At 31.8% G+C, this 19,149-nt stretch overlaps 1 protein-coding gene across 3 annotated transcripts in view; it reads right to left on the reverse strand.

The window, feature by feature from the left end:
* Positions 1 to 618: 618 nt before the first annotated feature.
* cwo (transcription factor cwo) overlaps positions 619 to 19,149 on the reverse strand; it is a 29,513-nt gene continuing 10,982 nt past the window's right edge. Inside the window, exons 2-9 of one of the 3 annotated variants that reach the window (XM_085196495.1) lie at positions 8,176 to 8,287; positions 7,746 to 7,929; positions 6,454 to 6,609; positions 5,711 to 5,890; positions 5,225 to 5,397; positions 4,906 to 5,058; positions 4,487 to 4,577; positions 619 to 3,613 (exon numbers count right to left, since the gene is read on the reverse strand). In XM_085196495.1, coding sequence (XP_085052621.1) covers positions 3,438 to 3,613; positions 4,487 to 4,577; positions 4,906 to 5,058; positions 5,225 to 5,397; positions 5,711 to 5,890; positions 6,454 to 6,609; positions 7,746 to 7,929; positions 8,176 to 8,287 — 1,225 coding nt within the window. In that variant the 3' untranslated portion in view covers positions 619 to 3,437. Of the gene's footprint in view, positions 3,614 to 4,486; positions 4,578 to 4,905; positions 5,059 to 5,224; positions 5,398 to 5,710; positions 5,894 to 6,453; positions 6,610 to 7,745; positions 7,930 to 8,175; positions 8,288 to 19,149 lie in introns of all 3 variants that reach the window. The other 2 variants (XM_085196494.1, XM_085196496.1) reach the window with 2 other exon arrangements.

Consider the following 19,149-nt stretch of genomic DNA (forward strand, 5'->3'; position numbering starts at 1 on the left):
AGAATTTTCCCATACAAACTTTCAACCTCTCATTTGCATCCTTAGGGGGTGAATTCTAGAAAACCATGAAGCATACGTTTAAGAGTCCGAATTTCAAATTTTATAAGAATTGGTGACGATTTAAAAAAAACCTATACAAACTTTCAACCCCTTATTTGCACCCTTAGGGGAAGAATTCTAGAAAACGATGAAACACGTGTTCAATTAAATACTTTTAAAAATCTAAATTTCAAATTTTATAAGAATCGGTGCCGATTTAATTTTTTTTCCATACAAACTTTGAACCCCTATTTCACCCCTTTTGGGTTAAAATGTTTCAAAATCCCTTCTTAGTGGATGTCCAGATTACGAAAGTAAACATCTGTCTAAATTTAACGTTTCTAACAACCGGCGGTTACGGCTGTGCGTGCGTCTTACCTCAGTCAGTGAGGACAAGTCCTTTTATATATATAGATAGATTATTTACAAAATATAGTCGCTATGAAGGAAACAAGTGGTTTTTACACTAGCTTCAATCAAGTCAGCGTATCCCCAGACCAGATATACGCTCAGCGTATATCGTAGAGGGGAGGGTAAGTATACTTTGGACATGTTCAGAGGAAAAAATAAACAATACTATAAAATATTTAAATGTATTTTCTATATTTAATTACAAAATTTCAATTACTAGTAATTAATGGTAAAGTAAGCTCTCCGCTTAAAAAAACAATGATTTGATGTTAAAATCAACAACAATTACACAATGAAATTGTGCACCAAAAATATAAATAATAAACATAACATTTAATTACCGTTATTTTGGTTGGAAGAAGACAAATATTATTGCAAGAAATAAAACAAAGGAAATCAAACAATCTCAATAAGTTAATAACTTATAACGGGCAGTTCTCGAATTTCACCACTTTGCTTAATTTTTGTTTTATTTTGCACTTATTCTATCGTTTTGGCACTGATAGTATTTAATGATGAAAATTTAAAAATACTTAATTTATAGCTACATATAGAACATTCAGCAGGAAATGTCTTATAAACGACGCAACGCAATAAAGTGTTATTCAAAATATATTTATTTATTATCAAAAAGTTCAGCACCCTTAAAGTAAAATGTAACAGTCTGATTTTATTTGGATAATTTTATTATCTGTAATATGGATGGAAAGGTACATTTTATTATCTGTAATATGGATAATATCGATACAAATAAATTAATTACTAATATAAAAAAAAACTTGAAATGGAAAAAAATATTTAACATTTTATTATATTTTGTAAAGATTAATTAAAGCAACAGATAAATTGGTACATGAATATATTTGCACTTCTATAAAACTAGTTAAACAGTATATTTATAACAGATTATACAGAAAAATATTAATGAAACTTTAATAGAAGAAATCTTCATTACATATCGTCGGCTTGAGAGTCTAAACCTGCTAATATTAAACAAATTCTCAGAAGAGACGTTTATGAAACGTTTGTAATAAATTTAAGTATATTATCAGAAAGCTTTGACAATTTCGAAAATTGATTTGTATTCTCTACTCTATGAAATAGATGAGATGTATTTTTTTACAATTTCAAATGGTATATAAATGTATGAGTACATACAAAAAAATGATTTAGCAGGTTTACGCTCTAATTAATTTATTACATGTTATAAAACATTTATTTTATTTGTTTTAAAATAATGTGCACTCTATCTAAACATATTTACAGTTTAATTTCTATTGCTAGTAATTCTGATTTAAAAACAAAAATTACATCAAAACAAAAATAAAAAGATGGCGGTAAATAAAAAAGAACTAATAATTTAAACTAATAAAATACACATAAAACTGTTATTTTATTGAAAAAAAAAATCAGTTTGTCAAGCATCACCTGCACTTGACTAGGTACGAACAAATATCACAGCCGAGACTTACAACACTGACACTTTCTCCCTCAAATCCTATTTATTTACAAAACTTATAATAGACAATTTTAATATTTTTAAAATGTTATTCCACACAAAAAATGATTAAATATTTGAGAAAACTTATAAAAATTCAAAAGTAGCGTATTGCCACGCACGCCTCTCGGAAACCGTCCTCTTAGAAAACGTCCGTAGGTTAGTCTCCAAGAGGCACGGGTTCGACACCCGCTACCATGTTAAATTCTTTATCCGTTTTCCAAAATACATAGTATTTATGACATAAATCGGAAATATAATTATTGAAGCAAATATTTAAAACTTAACTAAACATTTTATATATAAGTATGTATTTTTTTAATCAACAAAACTTCTGATTTAACCATGGAATGTAAAATGGTATATAAATTATAATAATTTCACTTACGCTAACAGGGTACTAAGTAGATAGAAAAAGGTAAGGAAATAGAAAAAAATATTAATTTGTTATTTATACGAATAAATATTAAAAAACGATTAAACTTTATATTTACATTTAAACATAAGGCTAAACACATTATAATATAGATTATACAGATAAAAAACTATTTACATAGTAAAAAAAATATAGTCTGTATTATTAATAAGTGTTTTTTTAAATTCATACTGACCAGCACCTGTATCTATTCAACAAGAGCAAACATTGTTACGAATGTTATACATTTTTACGATAATTACAAAATTCAGATATAGTGTATACTAAACCTTAATAGGTTAATTTAAAATTTTACAAACTATACTTTTCGTATAAAAGAAATATTAATTTCTTCATCACTAAAGACATAGTAAAAATATCTCATTTTTTAAATAAAATTAACAATGCCAATCATTAAATTTCAAACATAACTTTTTTATACTTTATAATTGAATCACTAATTTAAAATTAATAATGGTTGTATTGCACATACATAATTTTATTTTAAAAGGACCATTAAAAGTATGATGCGGGTAGGATTGGTGCGCTTGTACACATTTGGTTTGATAACATTATCGTAAAGTTTGAGGTAATGCACAGTGTGGCTGTTACACCACCTTTACACATAACTTTAATTAAAATAATTAATAAGTCCATATGGCTTAAGTATTTTTTTAGGTTATTAATTAGCCTGTATTTTTGGGTGCCTTTAGTTTGTTTGGCTCGAGTGCACTCTCACACACACACGCCCCTGGTTGAGTTAACTCAGCTTGAGTACCTGACTTTAGATAGCATGGCTTGAGAGTGGTATTTTACTTACTACTTTACTCCGATTTTTAGCTTAACTATCGTTCCTTGAGTGCACTTTAACATTGCTCGAAAATATTTTTGGCTCGAGTCCATCTAATTTGTAGTGGGGCTTGGCTCCTGTTAATGCGATTCCAGCTCGAAAATACGTGACACCACTGTAGTTACAGCATTTTAGTACCCATCACTCTAATTAGAGAAAAAAAGTAATAAGGTACTTTATCTCAACTGCACTTAGCTATATGGCTAATCTTGCTCGATTTTTATTTAATGTGCCGGCCGCCATCTTGCTTCTGGTTCCCTTTTAACACGACAGTCAAGACACGGTTGAAAGTTAACATGAATTGTAACAGGATGTAATGCCGCTAGAGGTCGTTCCTCTAATGCACCGAGCTGCCGGGCCACGCAAGCGTATTCTACGCTTAGTGGTACGTAGTATTTACCTGTAAATAAGCTAATATTATTATTTTTTATTTTTTTTAAGCTTCACGCTGAATCACGCACATAGCAGGGTAGGCATAGGGAACCTAGTGTTAAGACACTCCTTTCCCTACTTCTCGCGGAATTCTAGACGCATTGCGTATCGAGTGACGGAACCCAACACCGCGCTTTGACTCGACACCAGAGCGAAGAAATGAAAATATAAATTTAAATAAATATTCCATATCCTCGAGTGGGGATCTATGCTTTGGGGGACTTTATGCCCTTGCGCCACGACAAGCAATGTTATCATTTTTATTTAGTACCAACAGAATGGCATGGTATTAACAAACGAAACTAGGGTATTTAAATTCATTTCTTTGAGAAATCACTCGACTGTATTGCACGTTAATTTAATCTTTCTTTACTTAGTAAAAATTATAACTTGCATACAAAATGCTTAGAGTAGAGTAATGCTCATTATGAATAGAATAGAACAGTATAGAATAGAACAGAATATAACAGAACAGAACAGAACAGAATAGAATAATGAAATTGGTATAGTACAATTATTAACAATTTTTTGTCGATATGTAAGTGATCTTTGTGCTTATAATGGTGTTAGAAATAATGTTTATAAAGAATAAATTTATTTTGTAATGAAATTTAATTTGTAAAAGGATAAAATAATTTATATAAAATATTTAAATATATATAGGATCATATAATTTATATAAAATAATTATTATATTTAATGCTTAGAAAGAGGCCACATTGCAAATGGCCGAAAATCTTAATTTGCACTTGAAATCTATAAATACAAATTAAAATGGCTCTACACCATTTTATTCATGGCCACGTAAATTTAAAAAAAGAATAAACGTCAAGTGTCATACCGAGGGCGTTGAGCGCGAACACGGGCACGTACTGCGCGGGCGGCGGCGGCTTGTCGTACTGGTGGTGGTGCGGCGACTCGCTGGACGTGTCCTGTGACAGGGAAACGATCATTACAATTCTATCAATGAAGAAGAGATTTTCAAAAGGCGGCGAAATAATTTAAATACAATTACTGCGCCGCCACCACGTCTTCCAATAAGTAATTTAACTATTTTTCATATTTTTTGTTAAACGTAAATTTACTTTTTATTTGTATGATTTATTTTATTCTGTAGCCGATATCCCACACTATCAAATTATTTGGCATAAGCTTTTATTATTTTGATATTTTAAAATAATCATCATATATTACATTTCCTCAATAGTTACATATTATATATACATAAGTAACTTCGACTTAATAACAATGTTCAAATACCTGTGGCGAAGTATCCCTAGCGTCTTCCGTAGATCCCGAAGCCGACGTGGAGGTGGAGGCGGAGGTGGCGGAGGCGGCGGGCTTGGCCGCGCGGCGACGCTTGTGGGAGTACGCCTTGTGGGGCACCGCGTTTGAACGGGATATGTCTACCACCTGATCAAGTATCCAGAATGAATATGACAAAAAATATCCATATTTGAGGCTCACTGAGAAGAATGACTTATTTTAATTTTATCGCTGTAATAAGGCAAAGTGCGGCATTGCATATTCAGTGGCGGAACGATTGAGTTCCGCCTATCTTCCTTTAAATTCGACTTACCTCAGTATCCTGCGACCTGGAAAACCTCCTTTCAATGGAATTCTTGAACTTATAGGAGTGAAGGTAGTCATCGCTGTGCTCGGGCTTGCGAACTTTGCGTAACGCTACTTCACGCTTCAGACGACCGTCTACTGGTACTTCCTCGCCCTCCGTCGCGGGTATAGCTAAAGACACTAGAATGTTAAGAATTGTTAGTTTTCACCAAAAAAAAAGACTTTTATATGAAAAATTTAAACCACAACTCTTGAAATTCGTTGATTTTTGTCTCTCCCTAGGAGGTCCAAAAGTTTTGTTGCCGAATTTTTAAATAATGATCGCTTGGCGAAAAGCCAAGATAAAAGGAAAATATTTTTATTTAATAATAGTAGAAATTGTTTAAAAATTACTTTTTATTTCAAATTAACAGAAGTTGGATCGAGAGTCAACTATAATTTAAAAAAAAAAATGTTTCTTACATCACATGGCATACTAATTATAATTTTTTACCTCTATCACACTCCATAGGGTAGGACTCCATAGGACGTTCTTCATAGGGCTCCGGGAATACGGGCGGGGGCTCCGGCCTCTGTATCACCTTTACAGCAAACCCATGCGAGCTGCTCGACGAACTGGCCGTCTCTGATGATGATCCTAAATGGGACCGCTGTTTCTCTCTGATACCTGGCTCTACTAAAAGACAAAATTTTGTGTTATAATATTGAGCTAATATGGTTAAGTACACCTATATATCATTTAATGTTTTAAATATTTGTTCAATGTTTAATAAATTGTATTTCTTAAAGAATTTTAAAAATAATTTTTCATTTTACTAGTAATCTATTTTGTAGTTTTCACTTATTATTAACTTAAAGAAATGGCTTAAATGTTGCTGGTAGATGATGCAAATGGCTCTCATGGCTCATATTATTAATAGTTTTATTAATAGATACCTTTTGCTCATATTAATAGTACCTTTGCCAACAATATTCTAGTCTATGTTTCAATCTTTGTTATTAAGTCCAATAAAGAGTCGTAGTTTCTTGTGACACTGTGATTCAATTGTGATTCTTATATATTGGCAAAATAACAAAATTACCCTACTCATAAACATTACATACATTACAGCACTAAAAACTCGAAATATAAATCGATATAAGCATTCTTGTAGACAAGAATTTAATCCACAAACATAATATGCAATACCAAATAACATACTAATAGACAATAAAAAATGTGAAATGCAAAATTACCTTTAGTAACAACTTCACCATGCCGCTGCAAGTGCGACGCCATTTGCACACACAGCCCATCTCCCGGTCCGAAGCCCTGGACCTCCACGAGGAAGCGCAAGGCTTCCGTCACCGCCTCCTGATACCCACTTCGGAAGTCCGCCCCCTGGCGCTCCGCTATAACATACCCACGAGAGCTACACCTTCACGCGGGCGACTCTCGGAAACATTGCCTTCATTGGTTAGATTGATTTAGCTCTCGCTGGTTCTTTTTTTCCGCCAGTTTTTTTATTGGCGTGCCTTTAATTGACTATGACCGTGATATATAATATACGTTTGTAGATAATAAATATTATTTTTTTTTGTTTCTAAAATTGTTTATTATTTAATATGTAATTATTTTAATAAGATAACACGTTACAAACGAATATTTAATGATTTTTAGTTCTTTAATTTTGTATGTAGATATATTATGTATTTTCCTAATCATAGTCAGTTAAAAGCGAGAACAGCGTAGAGCGTAGAAGTAATATGATAATATTTATAACAAAGTAAAATTTTGAAACTTTACTCGCTAACAATTGTAGAGAAGATTGCGCCGTGTTAAATGTTACCATAATATTTGTACCTCAATCTCGGCTTTCTAAAGCACCCGAAGAAGACTATGTCAACGACAATCGGTACCGTCTAGACTTATTTAATCCTAATTTAGTTAATTTTACTGAAATTTCTGATACTGCGAGGCATTTAAAAATATTTATTTTGTTTTGAAATTGTGTTAGATGGTGGAACTTTTAAGTAAATTGCTGGTAAATTATAACAAAGTAATCACGAATCCTTTGCATCATTCGAAATAGTAAGCAAATAGAGACAACGTTTTATAAACCCTCAAAAAATATGATTTATTTATTTCATTCTGAATTTTCCACTAATATGAAAGATTTTGCTAGTTCGATAGCTAAATGCGACACTGCTTAACTAGACGAAAGAAAATAAATATTTTAAAAATAAAAATTACTTCGATTAGGAATCGAACCCATAACAGCCGCGTCTATGTTTAGATATAATATATTAGTATTACATTTTGTTTTCGCGTACAGCAGGGATGGCAGAGGACACCTAGTAACTAGTGTTAAGACATTTCGTTCTTAACATTCCGCGCAAACGAGATATTGTGTTTTGAGTGGTTGAACTGAACTTAACGCCGCGCTTTGCCTAACTGGGAAGTGAAACGAAAATAATTTAAACATAACCGGAAGCTGTCCCACCAGGCCACGGCCGCATATTTTCTATTGATTTCAAATATAACAAACCGTTCACTCGATCCTGTAGAAACTTGAGATGTCTTATTGCCATTTCAATGATCTCGGTCTTTTCAACCCTCCCCCGGCCTTTCTTCAGGTATTCCGGCGGGATTAGCCGCGAGAGATCGGCGAGGCAATTGTTCATGCGGTCCCGACGACGCTTTTCGATTATTCGATGAGACATCGGATCTTGCTGTAGATAAAAATATTTCAAAATGAAATCGATTTTAAATGTTTATTTATTTTATCGATATTCAAATAAGATTTCAATTGTAAAACAATTTGTTATATTTTTTTAGATTATGTGCAATAACAAAACATTCTTAAGTTTTAAAAAAATATTAAAAAATGTATAAATTATGTACATAAAAAATACTTAAAAAATATACTTAATTAATCATAATAAGGGAAAAAATCGGGCATATTCAGTATGACTTGCCCTCGAGACCTTCCCCTTCTTGTAGGCGCTGGACGGGTACTCGCCCTCGTCCTCCGACGGCGCCGCGAAGTTGAGTTCCCCAACGCGGCCGAACCCGTCGTTTGAATTATAACTGAAAATATAATAATAATAATGTTAAAATTAGACAATAGACAATTAGTAATTTGGGCAAAATGAAAATAATATTTATTCACTGTGCTTATCTTAATAATTATACATTTTAAAAGGTTTTTATCTTGAGTTTTTAATCTTTCTTTTTTCAGTTTTGTTAAAGCAAACATAAAGAAAATTAGTTCCATGTTATTAAAATATGAACATAGTGCTTATATATACAATTATTTATTTACACGTCTGGTATAATAACGTATAGATAGGTATCTATCTATTCTTACATAAAATTTAAAAAAAAATGTATTTATTATTATATTATGTGAAAAATAATAACTGTGATAAGCACAAATAATCATTGTGGCATACATATTAATTCAGTTTTCATCAAAAGCAGATAAAAATAGTATATACTCGTAAGAGTAAAACAAAATCATACGAAGAAAATTATTTTCCTATTCATAAAACGAATACGAATTCTCATGTCAAATATAATAAATTTCCACGTTTTCCTTCTTCAATTGTTACTTACGAAAACACAAATTACAATTGTTTAAAGTAGGTAGGTACATACAAAACAATACTGTGTAAAAATTCCACGTTTCAGTATACTCCGTCTCATACATTAAGTGATATGATTTGCCTTGACAGCCACGTGACGGGGCGGCGTTTAAAATCTATTTTGATGCACATATTTTGATGGGTTTCAATATATTATACACTTACCTATACTTTAGTCTGTTAAATATTTATGTTATGTAGACTTGATGTTACCCAATAACCTTCTTTTTTAACTTCCCGTTGTATCCCGGATATATCAGGGTAGACAGATGGAAATATTTGTTTCTAAAGATATACGTAAATTAATTATTTTAAATATTATTGGGCTTGTAGTATGTACCACTCTCAGTTAAGTTCTAATATAATTATGTTATTCTTCAAAGAAAGGTACGCATCTTATAATGCGTCTTTGTGTTGAATACAGAATGCTAATTATTTATTTATCAAGTATATTCTTTCCGCTTTCCTGGTTATTCGTGTCAAATGGTGGAACCTAACCTTTGTCGTATTTTACTTATTATCTATATAATAAAAAAAGAAAAACAAATAGGTGTAACTGTTTACACTTATTTGTTTTTCTTTTTGTTTATCTTCACGCTGTATCCTGCACATAACAGTGTAGGGGAGGGAACCTGGGAACCTAGTGTTAAGACATTCCGTTCCCATTAAGACACTTCCGTTCCCCACATTCCACCAAATTTTAGGGGCATTGCGTGTTGAGTGTTAGTTAGTTAAGTTTTAAATATATAATTTCCTCAATTGGGAATCACACCAACAACCTATCATGTTTACAGTCTGCTACTAATTTATTTTTTATACCTTTTATATACAAAAAGTAAATTTGAAAATTATTACATATTCTAATATACTCTGCCTGAATTCTAACAATATACAGGCTTGATGCATTACTATGGAATCTGTATAAATGTAACATTTATTTTGATGTATTGGGTTTAACATAGTAAGGTCCACGTGAAAATTAACATTTGATCATTTGAGCACGAGCTGTGTTTATCGTAAGCGGCACGCGTGACTTCATAAATATATATTACGAATAACCTTTATGAATTTTAATGCTCAAAACTAACAAAAAACGTATAAACACAAGTTTTTCTGTTCCGTTACCTTAATAATGTATCCACATAATATATATACATATTTTTAAGTTTGTCAAGGCACAGCAATTCACTTGCTTTCTTTAAAAAAACCCTAAAAGAATAATCAATTAATAGTTCTTTTATAGTGATACCAATCGTAATATTCATATAATTAGAGCAGTGAGTTATTTTTAAAGAAATCATATAAAAAATTGAATGTAGCATTGATCACTATCAATATGGAAACAATCGATAAAAAAAAATCTCATGTCTGAAGCAGTAATTTTAGTGAAGCGGTGGTAAATTGTTTGACGATTAAAAAATTTAACTTGTAACTTCTCATTTTGAAAAAAATATTAGAATTTGATTTTGACTAAGTCAAGATACGTCGAATGTCTTATGTTTCACCATTTTAACTCGATATTGCTTACAAGAATTTTAAAAAAATATATGACGCATATAAATACCTGAGTTTATTTCGAGATATTGTTTAACAAAGTCAATTGAAGCACTTGTAATAGTGTAACTAACTAATTAGTACTAAGGTTAAAAGAAAAATACTAAAATATATGATATCTTGTTGGCGAATGGAACACGTACCACGTGGTTTCACTATCGTATTACATTTTCGTGGAATGCTGAACTAAATTTTATTTGTCTTGCTTAAATGCTTTCGATAGTGTGGTCATAGTGTACATTTTTATATCCATCCATCCATCCATCAGCCTTTCAACGTCCACTGTTGGACATAGGCCTCCCCTAATTCTCGCCACTCCGTCCGGTCCTGCGCCCTTTGAATCCAGCGGATTCCCGCTGTCTTCCTAAGGTCGTCGGTCCACCTGGTTGGAGGGCGGCCTGTGCTCCTTTTGCCGAGACGGGGTCGCCATTCGAGGACCTTTCTTCCACATCGGTTGTCGGCCCTCCTGACAATATGGCCTGCCCATTGCCACTTCAGCTTGCAAATTTTGAGAGCTATGTCGGTAACCCGCGTTCGTCTACGGATTTCATCATTACGAATTTTGTCGCGTAGAGAAATACCAAGCATAGCCCTCTCCATCGCTCGCTGAGCCACTTTGAGCCTGTGGATAAGGCTTGTAGTGAAGGACCACGTCTCAGCGCCATATGTTAACACTGGCAACACACACTGGTTGAAAGTTACACATTTTTATATACATTTAACAATTTTTATTTATTTCCATGTTTCAATTAATAAAGAAGAGAGTAGAAAGGTAGAGTCTATGATAAGTATATTCGTATATGCCGGACTTCATCTTTCATTTAGTACTCATTTTTTCATTACAAAGCGAAAAAAATAGAAAAATTGTTAAAACATAATTTGATTCTTTTAATTTTTAGTAAAATTATACAAAACATTTTTTTTACTATTTGAATAAGACTAATGCTTTGTTTTGTAGGTGTATTTGATATAGGTACGTAATGATACTAAGTTCGAATTTCATCAGAAACTATTGCTACAAAAAATTTAAATGGAGGAAAATTGTTAAATAAACTAAAAATAAAAGGTGTATATTAAATCGCTAATATTGTGGATAAATTCAGGGATATCAACATAAATGATAATAATAGTAGATTTTTTCGCTTAGTTACGAACAAGAATCTACACTTAGCCACATAATATCTTTATCTTATATATAATATTAATAATTAATATTTCGCCTTTTCATATCTCTATTGAAATATTGCTATTAGCAAGCAGTGACTATCCCAAAAAGTTAAATAATATAAAGTAATAATAATAAGTATTTATATTTTTTTTTCTTTTTTATATTTTTAAATGTATCTTTTTTATAATAATTTATATTTAAAAATGTAAAATTGATTAACTAATTTAATAAAAGTATGTCTGTAGTACATACTGCATTCCATTTAAAATATAATCAAAGAAAATAAAAGAAAGAAAGGCTTAAAACGTGTCGACGCAACGACCTTTAAGTTTCGTTGTTCAGGTGTACCGACTAGCTCGTGTCTCGTGGACGGGCACGTGATGAGTTGCACAATATAAAAACTTTCCATCATACACCACCAAATATTAAATGATCGATGTTTAAAAGTAATATTGAAGGACGTGGGATTATATGGATTTGTGTCATCTAATAAGATGTATCTAGTATGTAGGTAGGTACTAGGTACCTACTAAATACTTTTTTTTTTCATATAAACTAGCCAGACTAGAAACGAAGAAGAAAAATCATGGCCAGTGGGAATCGAACCCACTAGATCCCACCCAACCCACATCGATTTTTTTCTGTCTGATGAAGTGCTTATAGATAGATAGAAGCCAGTTTGTAAAATGCGGTATATTACATGAGTTTACCCAGTTTTGTAGCAATTACTTAGTGAAATTTCAAAATATTTTTTTTTGCTCAATTTATTATTAATTTTAGTTGCTTTACATTTTACGTCTGTAGTGTTCTAATAATTTTAGAATGTAAACAATATTTATTAATAAGTACAAACTTGTGACAAAAAATATCATATATCATTCTGTTGCAAGCCATTCTAATGCACGAATGTGAAGATAAATATACATAAATAATCCTAATTTTTCGAAATTTAAAACCAGATACTTATTTTGAAGGGAAAAATACATTCATCTACATTCTACAATTATTTCTTATCCACTATCATATAGAAACCTTGGATTTAATAATATTAATAATAATGTTATTTATTTAAATATTAATTATTATATAAATTATTTACGTTACTTTATGAACTTTGTTTTAGTTTAAATAAATAATTTGAAGGTATGGGAGCCACCCAACGCAGCTCCTTTAAATAAATTATTGGTCAAGAGGTATATTGCCAGTTTCTTTCTACCTAATCTTCAATTAAGGTTGAGGCCATCACAGGTGGCGCAGGAGCGCAAACGTACGACTGTAAATGCCACAGGTTGTAGATATATAAATGAAGAAATGAAATATTTAATATATTAATTTCCTCGCTCTGGTCTTAATAGGAACGGACTGTTCTAACACCAACCAAGTGAGTTTGCCAGGTTCCCTCTGCCTACCCTGCTACGTGCGGGATATAACGTGAAGCTAAATTCAGTAAAATAATAGGGTCAACTTAAAACAAGATCACAGTGCACTTAAGTTCACAAGTAAGCACTAAGCGGTGACGTCCACGCATCACGTGCGGCGCCTAACACGTGACTACACAACGAAAACAGGTTTCTGTATTCATTTATATATACCGAGTTTAAAGTTTTGAGACAGGTAAAAAAAAACATTATAATACAAAAAAATAAAGACTTATTTATAAAAATTAATTCTCTTTTAATGTCCCTGTCCAAGCAACTAATAATGATTGAATGTATTGGTTGTTGGTCCAATTCCCAATCGGATAATGTTTAAAATTCTTCATTAGGTTAGTTGAAGTTTCGTCAGTAACCTTAAATTTGGATTTGAAACTGCAAAAGAATGATATATGAATACGCTTTCTTTATCCACGTCGTCATTAATTGGTAGATATGTATAGGTATAATTATGTGAAAATCTAATTAATATTTCCATTGTAACTGCAGTACTAACGTTAAAAAAAAAATGTAATTCAATCAGTTTTAAATTAATGGCCTAGTTATTAATTATTACACTTAAAAATTAAAATAAATATAAATTTGTTATTTGATATTACATACAATGTAATCCATATTGATGTTTTATTTAATCTGAATGAAAAATAATATTATGAAAGTAACATCTTATGTAATAATATTTAATTTATTTTTAAAATTATATTTCTATTCAACCTATGGAAAATAATATTGAATAACGAATCAGAATAAGTCGTTTCTAACAATATATTATATTGTTGTTCAGGTAACACAACAACTTGAACTTGCCTTTCGCGTCCACATTCCAATATGAGAGCTGAATTAGACTTGAGTCGCATGGCTCCCCTCGTATATTTAAAACGTTTTAATCTATTAGCATTATTTATCGCTATTGTGACGCACCTCTGATAACCAGGTGTACGATGAAACAGCTAGACCTACATTAAAGGGAATTTCCCCAAATTTAAGTAAGGTTGCCATCCGTAAAAAAACATATTGTTCTTAATTACATAATTTCCCTAAATGTTGCCAGAGTAAGAAAAATAACTTATAACTTAGTAACACAGTAAATATCAAATGATATCAGAATAAACATCAATCGATATACATATGTCATGGATGATATAAAACACATGTCCGCATACATCGGCTAGCCGTGACTAAAACATCTATTCTCCATTCAACGTGACACTGGCGAAGTGACGAAGTGCTCAACTGACACGCTTGGGCCATAATTAATAGAACAGAACAGAAAATATATCTAAATATATATAAATAAAAGACAAGTTGGGGGAGGAATGAATTTTTAATAGATTTGTTTTGTATCTTGTAAAGAATTGAACTCCTAAGATCATATCATCTAGACGAGTTGAAGTTGTCAATTAGCCAACCATACGAGTATATCAATAACATTTTAAACATTACTTTCGCAACATTTAACTGTTAAGGCTTCAGGTTTTAAAGGGCCAGCTTTATTTAAAATAGCAATTTTATAAATAAAGAAAAAGTTAAATTTATAAAAGTTGACAAATTTAAGTCTTCTTCATGCTGTATGAAAAGAACTAAAAATAGACATGTGTAAAAGTTCTTCTTCTTTATCTGTACCTATAAATAAAGATGAAGTATCTATCTGTGATTTCAAAATAATTGTGTTTTTGTCTTACTGTCTGTTTGTTCAGGCTAAACTCTGAAACAGCTGAACCAAATTTTATGGGACTTTCACTGATCGATAAAGGGGGGTTATGAGGTTAGCAACATGTAGGCTACCTTTTATCCCATTCCTGCGGGAATTTACGCGGGGAAACCGCCAAAGCGAAGAAATGGAAATATAAACGTAAATAAATATTTCACTTCCTCGAGTGGGAATCGAACCTACACCCCTTTATTTTTTCTATGTCATGTATTATTTTAGTAGATAAGAGAATGTAATTATGCACTTACAGACTTCTATTATTCACTTATTATTATAATCACATATATTATGTTTTATAACGATCGCCATGAATGGGCGTTTTAATTGCAGATATAATGTTATTAGAGAGCTTATACTATTAGAGAGGTTAATCTCCTTTTCCTCGGTGGTGGTAACGAGACAATGCGCGGCGTTGAGTTCCGCCACTCAACACGCAATGCCTTAAGAATTCGATGGGAAGTAGAAAACGAAGTGTCTTAGCAATATGTTACCAGATGCCCTCTGCAATACTTCACATACAATTTTAGAATAAACGGTGTATGGTATCTTTTAATATTAATCGCTTATTGAATCGCTAGTGCATTAATTAGTTAGCTTTGTTAGTTAACTATAATGGATGTTTGAGATTATTGTCTCTGTGACGCACATATAGGTACTTACCTACGTGATGCGAATGATTATAATACAAATGTTTGTTTAACAGGATTCCAAACGAAACTAACACGGCCACGTGTGTAGATGTCTAGGGGGGCCTGGACCTTGGTTTTGAAAAGATATGTTCGGTTCCCATTCGAGGAAATGAAATAATTAATATTTTCATATTTTCGCTCTGGTAACTGATTGAGTTCCATCATCCAATATGGAATACAGAATTCGGTGGAATTAGAACTGAAGTGTCTATTAAGACATTCACATTATGGAACGGAGTATCTTGACACTAAGTAATAATTTAATAATATAAAAAAATACTTAAAACAGAATTTCCATGATAATTAGACTTACGTTTAGTTTACTTTAGATTTACTCGTAAATTATAATAATGTTCACATTAAATCTAATTATTAATAATTATAGTTATATTTAAAGAAATACATTTTTTGCGATTGTAAATTAAAAAGGGCTTGTCGCCATTGTTATCAACGTATAAAGAATAACAATAATATGCGTCAGATAACACGGTGTAGCCATCACGTGAGTGTGAGGTCAGGCGGTTGCGATAACGTGAAGATGCAAACATATTGTATTGAAGTTGCAATTTTTTTATATATTATAAAATATATATAACTTTATATATGTAATATAATTTACATAATTATACAAAACGAAGGCCATCATTATAATACTGAAAACGAGATGAATTTTTATGATGAACGTAATAGGGTAGGTAAATTTGTGTTAAGACACTCCGCCCATATTACATTTCCCCGAAAGGGGATAGAACCCACCACCAGTCGTGCGTACAGTTTGTGGACCACGGTTGAACTCGATTGTAATTTTACCCATTTCCATAAGCAATAAGGACCCGACAGGCCTAACTTCCCCAGCAACTCCAAAAATAACGAATCATTCATTTGGAACATGTTATAAAACATGTCACGGTTGCATGTGTTTCACATGAAGTGCATTAGACGGTTTATGTTTAATTAATTGTGGCCTTTAACCGCTGTATTACTCATAAAGCTTCAAGATCCGGTTTTTTTCTTCTATTCTCATGGAAATTCACAAATTATGGAATGTAATACAAAATAGTATGAAAAATACAATCTAAGTTCTAGTCAATGGACTTCCAGTACATAGAACTCACTAAATTATTATCTACCAAAATTCCATTCTATGCATTTATTGGTAGAGCAAAGCCTTATTGGAAATAAATAAAACAAGTATTTTATTGATATTAAATCAAATAAAGTGGTAAAAGTTTGTTTCATGTAATTCTATTCTAAGTTCAACAAACGAAATCCTCTTTACGATATTTTTATGATGGTCTTATGTATAGTAAATTAAAAAATTACAAAACTAAAAATTGAAGCAAAAGTAACTCGACTACTCGACGACGACGACGACTCGACTGGGAGGCACATACCCAAAAAGGTATATATTTCTAAATTATAAAATATGAGGCCTTCGTAGCGCAGTGGAACAAACTTGTGATTGTGAACGCCACGTTTGTGGGTGCGATTCCCACTCGGAGAAATCAATTATTATTTATGAAATATAACATTTTCATTTCTTTGACACTCAACAGTCAATGCTTCGAAAATTCGGCGAATAAAGGGGAACGGTGTCTAACACTAGGTTCCCTCTGCCTACCTATCTATATGATGAAAGGACTAAATAAACAAGTATGTTAATGTATTAATCACATCACACCAATGTATCAGAGTAGACTGTAGAGCTGCAGAGCGTGGGGAGACACGTGCGGCCGGCTCACGTTGCGGGACACGAGGCGAACGTGACGCAACGACTCGATAACGGCGGTCGCGGTCGCCGATACGAGCTGCGAAGTGACAGTTGCGTTGGAGGGACTACTTTTGTATGTCATTAATGTTACTGCTATTTTTTTTTTATTGTTAGTTTTTTTTTTTGTTACGAAAATATTATTATTTTTTTGTTCTAAGTAATTATTAAATTGCTTAAATTAAAATTCTTTAAAGGTAAAAAAGTATTATTTAAATAAAATATTAACAAAAAATTACGAATGAAAAATAAACCGAGAAATCCTTCTTCAAAGTCATTTACTTATGACTTCTCATCCATAAACAATATTTTCATAATAACTCTGATGCAATTAATCATAGTATTTATAAATTTAATCTGTACATTTTGTTAGAAGGCCTTGTGGTCTAAACGCAAGGCGCATGTGGGTTTCTCCTGACATTTTCCTTCACCGGGCTGGTTGCACGTGATTGAACGTAAGGACTTCTGAGAAAAGGTCGATTTAATTTAATTGTTAAACCTACGTAAGGTTTCTTTAATATAAATTTCAACAAATAACATTTAACAAAGACGCGTATAGGTAAGTATAGTAGTTTAAGTAAGATAAAATATTAAGTGTTTTGTCACAGATTATGAATAAAATTTATAAATTATTTATAGATAGTGCATTATTTACTTTAACTATTTCTTGTTATTATAATTATGAAATCAGCTTTAGTTATACAATTAGCAAAGTGTATTGTTAATACATTTCTATGACAAACTGTAGGAAAGTATGTACATAGGATAACACAGATAACGTAAACATTTCTAAAAACGAAGACTCAAGTGACAATGAAATGATTCTTTTAATTTCTTTCAGTAATAGTACAAACTCAGTCTAAAGCAGTACAAAATCAAGTGCACTCATAGCCGGCCCGAACAACTAATGCTAATTATCAAATATTTCTCAACTTTTAATTCTGAAGATTTCTTAATTCTGGAGGCACTGCGTGTTGTTGCCTCGTTACCAGGGAGAGGAAATCAAAATGTTACATATTTCATTTCCTCGAATGGGAATCGAACCCACAGTCTGTGATGTATACAGTCTAACACTTGTACGTCTGCGCTACAACTGGCCCCCGTATAGTTTTCACAGGTACATTTTGATTTTATCTAGTGTCCGAATTTAGTAAAATATAACTCCATTTTCTATATTTAACCAACAAAACAACACTTACAACAAAGATAATGAATAATAGCTGATTATTTCATATTCTCATATGTAAGTAGCCCAAGGCTATTATATTTTGGCATTGTCTTCACTTATTGCCTCTTTGTTATATTTAAAAAACCAACGCTCTTTCACTTCAACTTAACATTATAATTTAAACGATATTTCGTAACGAAACATTTTTTTATTTGTCTTGTTTACAGAATATACTTTTATTAAATTTGTGAATAAATTTTACATTTTTAAATATAAATTATTATAACAAAATACATTTAAAAATATAAAAAACCACTCTTCCGAGGGCGGGACAAGGGTCCAAAACATCGGTGGCTAGGGCTCCAGAGAGAGGAACCGCCGCACAATACGCGCCGTCTCAAGTAACACTGCCTTCTGTATCCGGTTCTGGATCCAACAGCTAAGCGATAGCCTCTTGTCTTGTTTTATTATTATTAGAACAAATTATATGTTACTTATTACCTATATTATATTAACTTAACTTAAAAAATTATATATACTTAAAACTGCTTGTATTAACTACGACTGTCACAATTTATTGAACTTACGACCCCTTATATCTTGAGGATAAACGACTGATATTTATCACTTATGTTCTTCAGCACAAGGTATTTCTATTAATATATAATATTTTATTCAAACGCGCACAATGTCGCGAGCGATTCTAATTATAATAATTGATGTTAAATGTATACGAAACGTATATAAATTAACGTATATAAACGGCGCGGCGGTAAACATGACCTAGGCCAATAGCCAAGAACCTACATACATG

The sequence above is a fragment of the Heliconius melpomene genome, chromosome 13 (assembly GCF_056956725.1).
Source record: "Heliconius melpomene rosina isolate 202511_hmr_F chromosome 13, ASM5695672v1, whole genome shotgun sequence".
In the NCBI taxonomy this organism is placed as follows: domain Eukaryota; kingdom Metazoa; phylum Arthropoda; class Insecta; order Lepidoptera; family Nymphalidae; genus Heliconius; species Heliconius melpomene.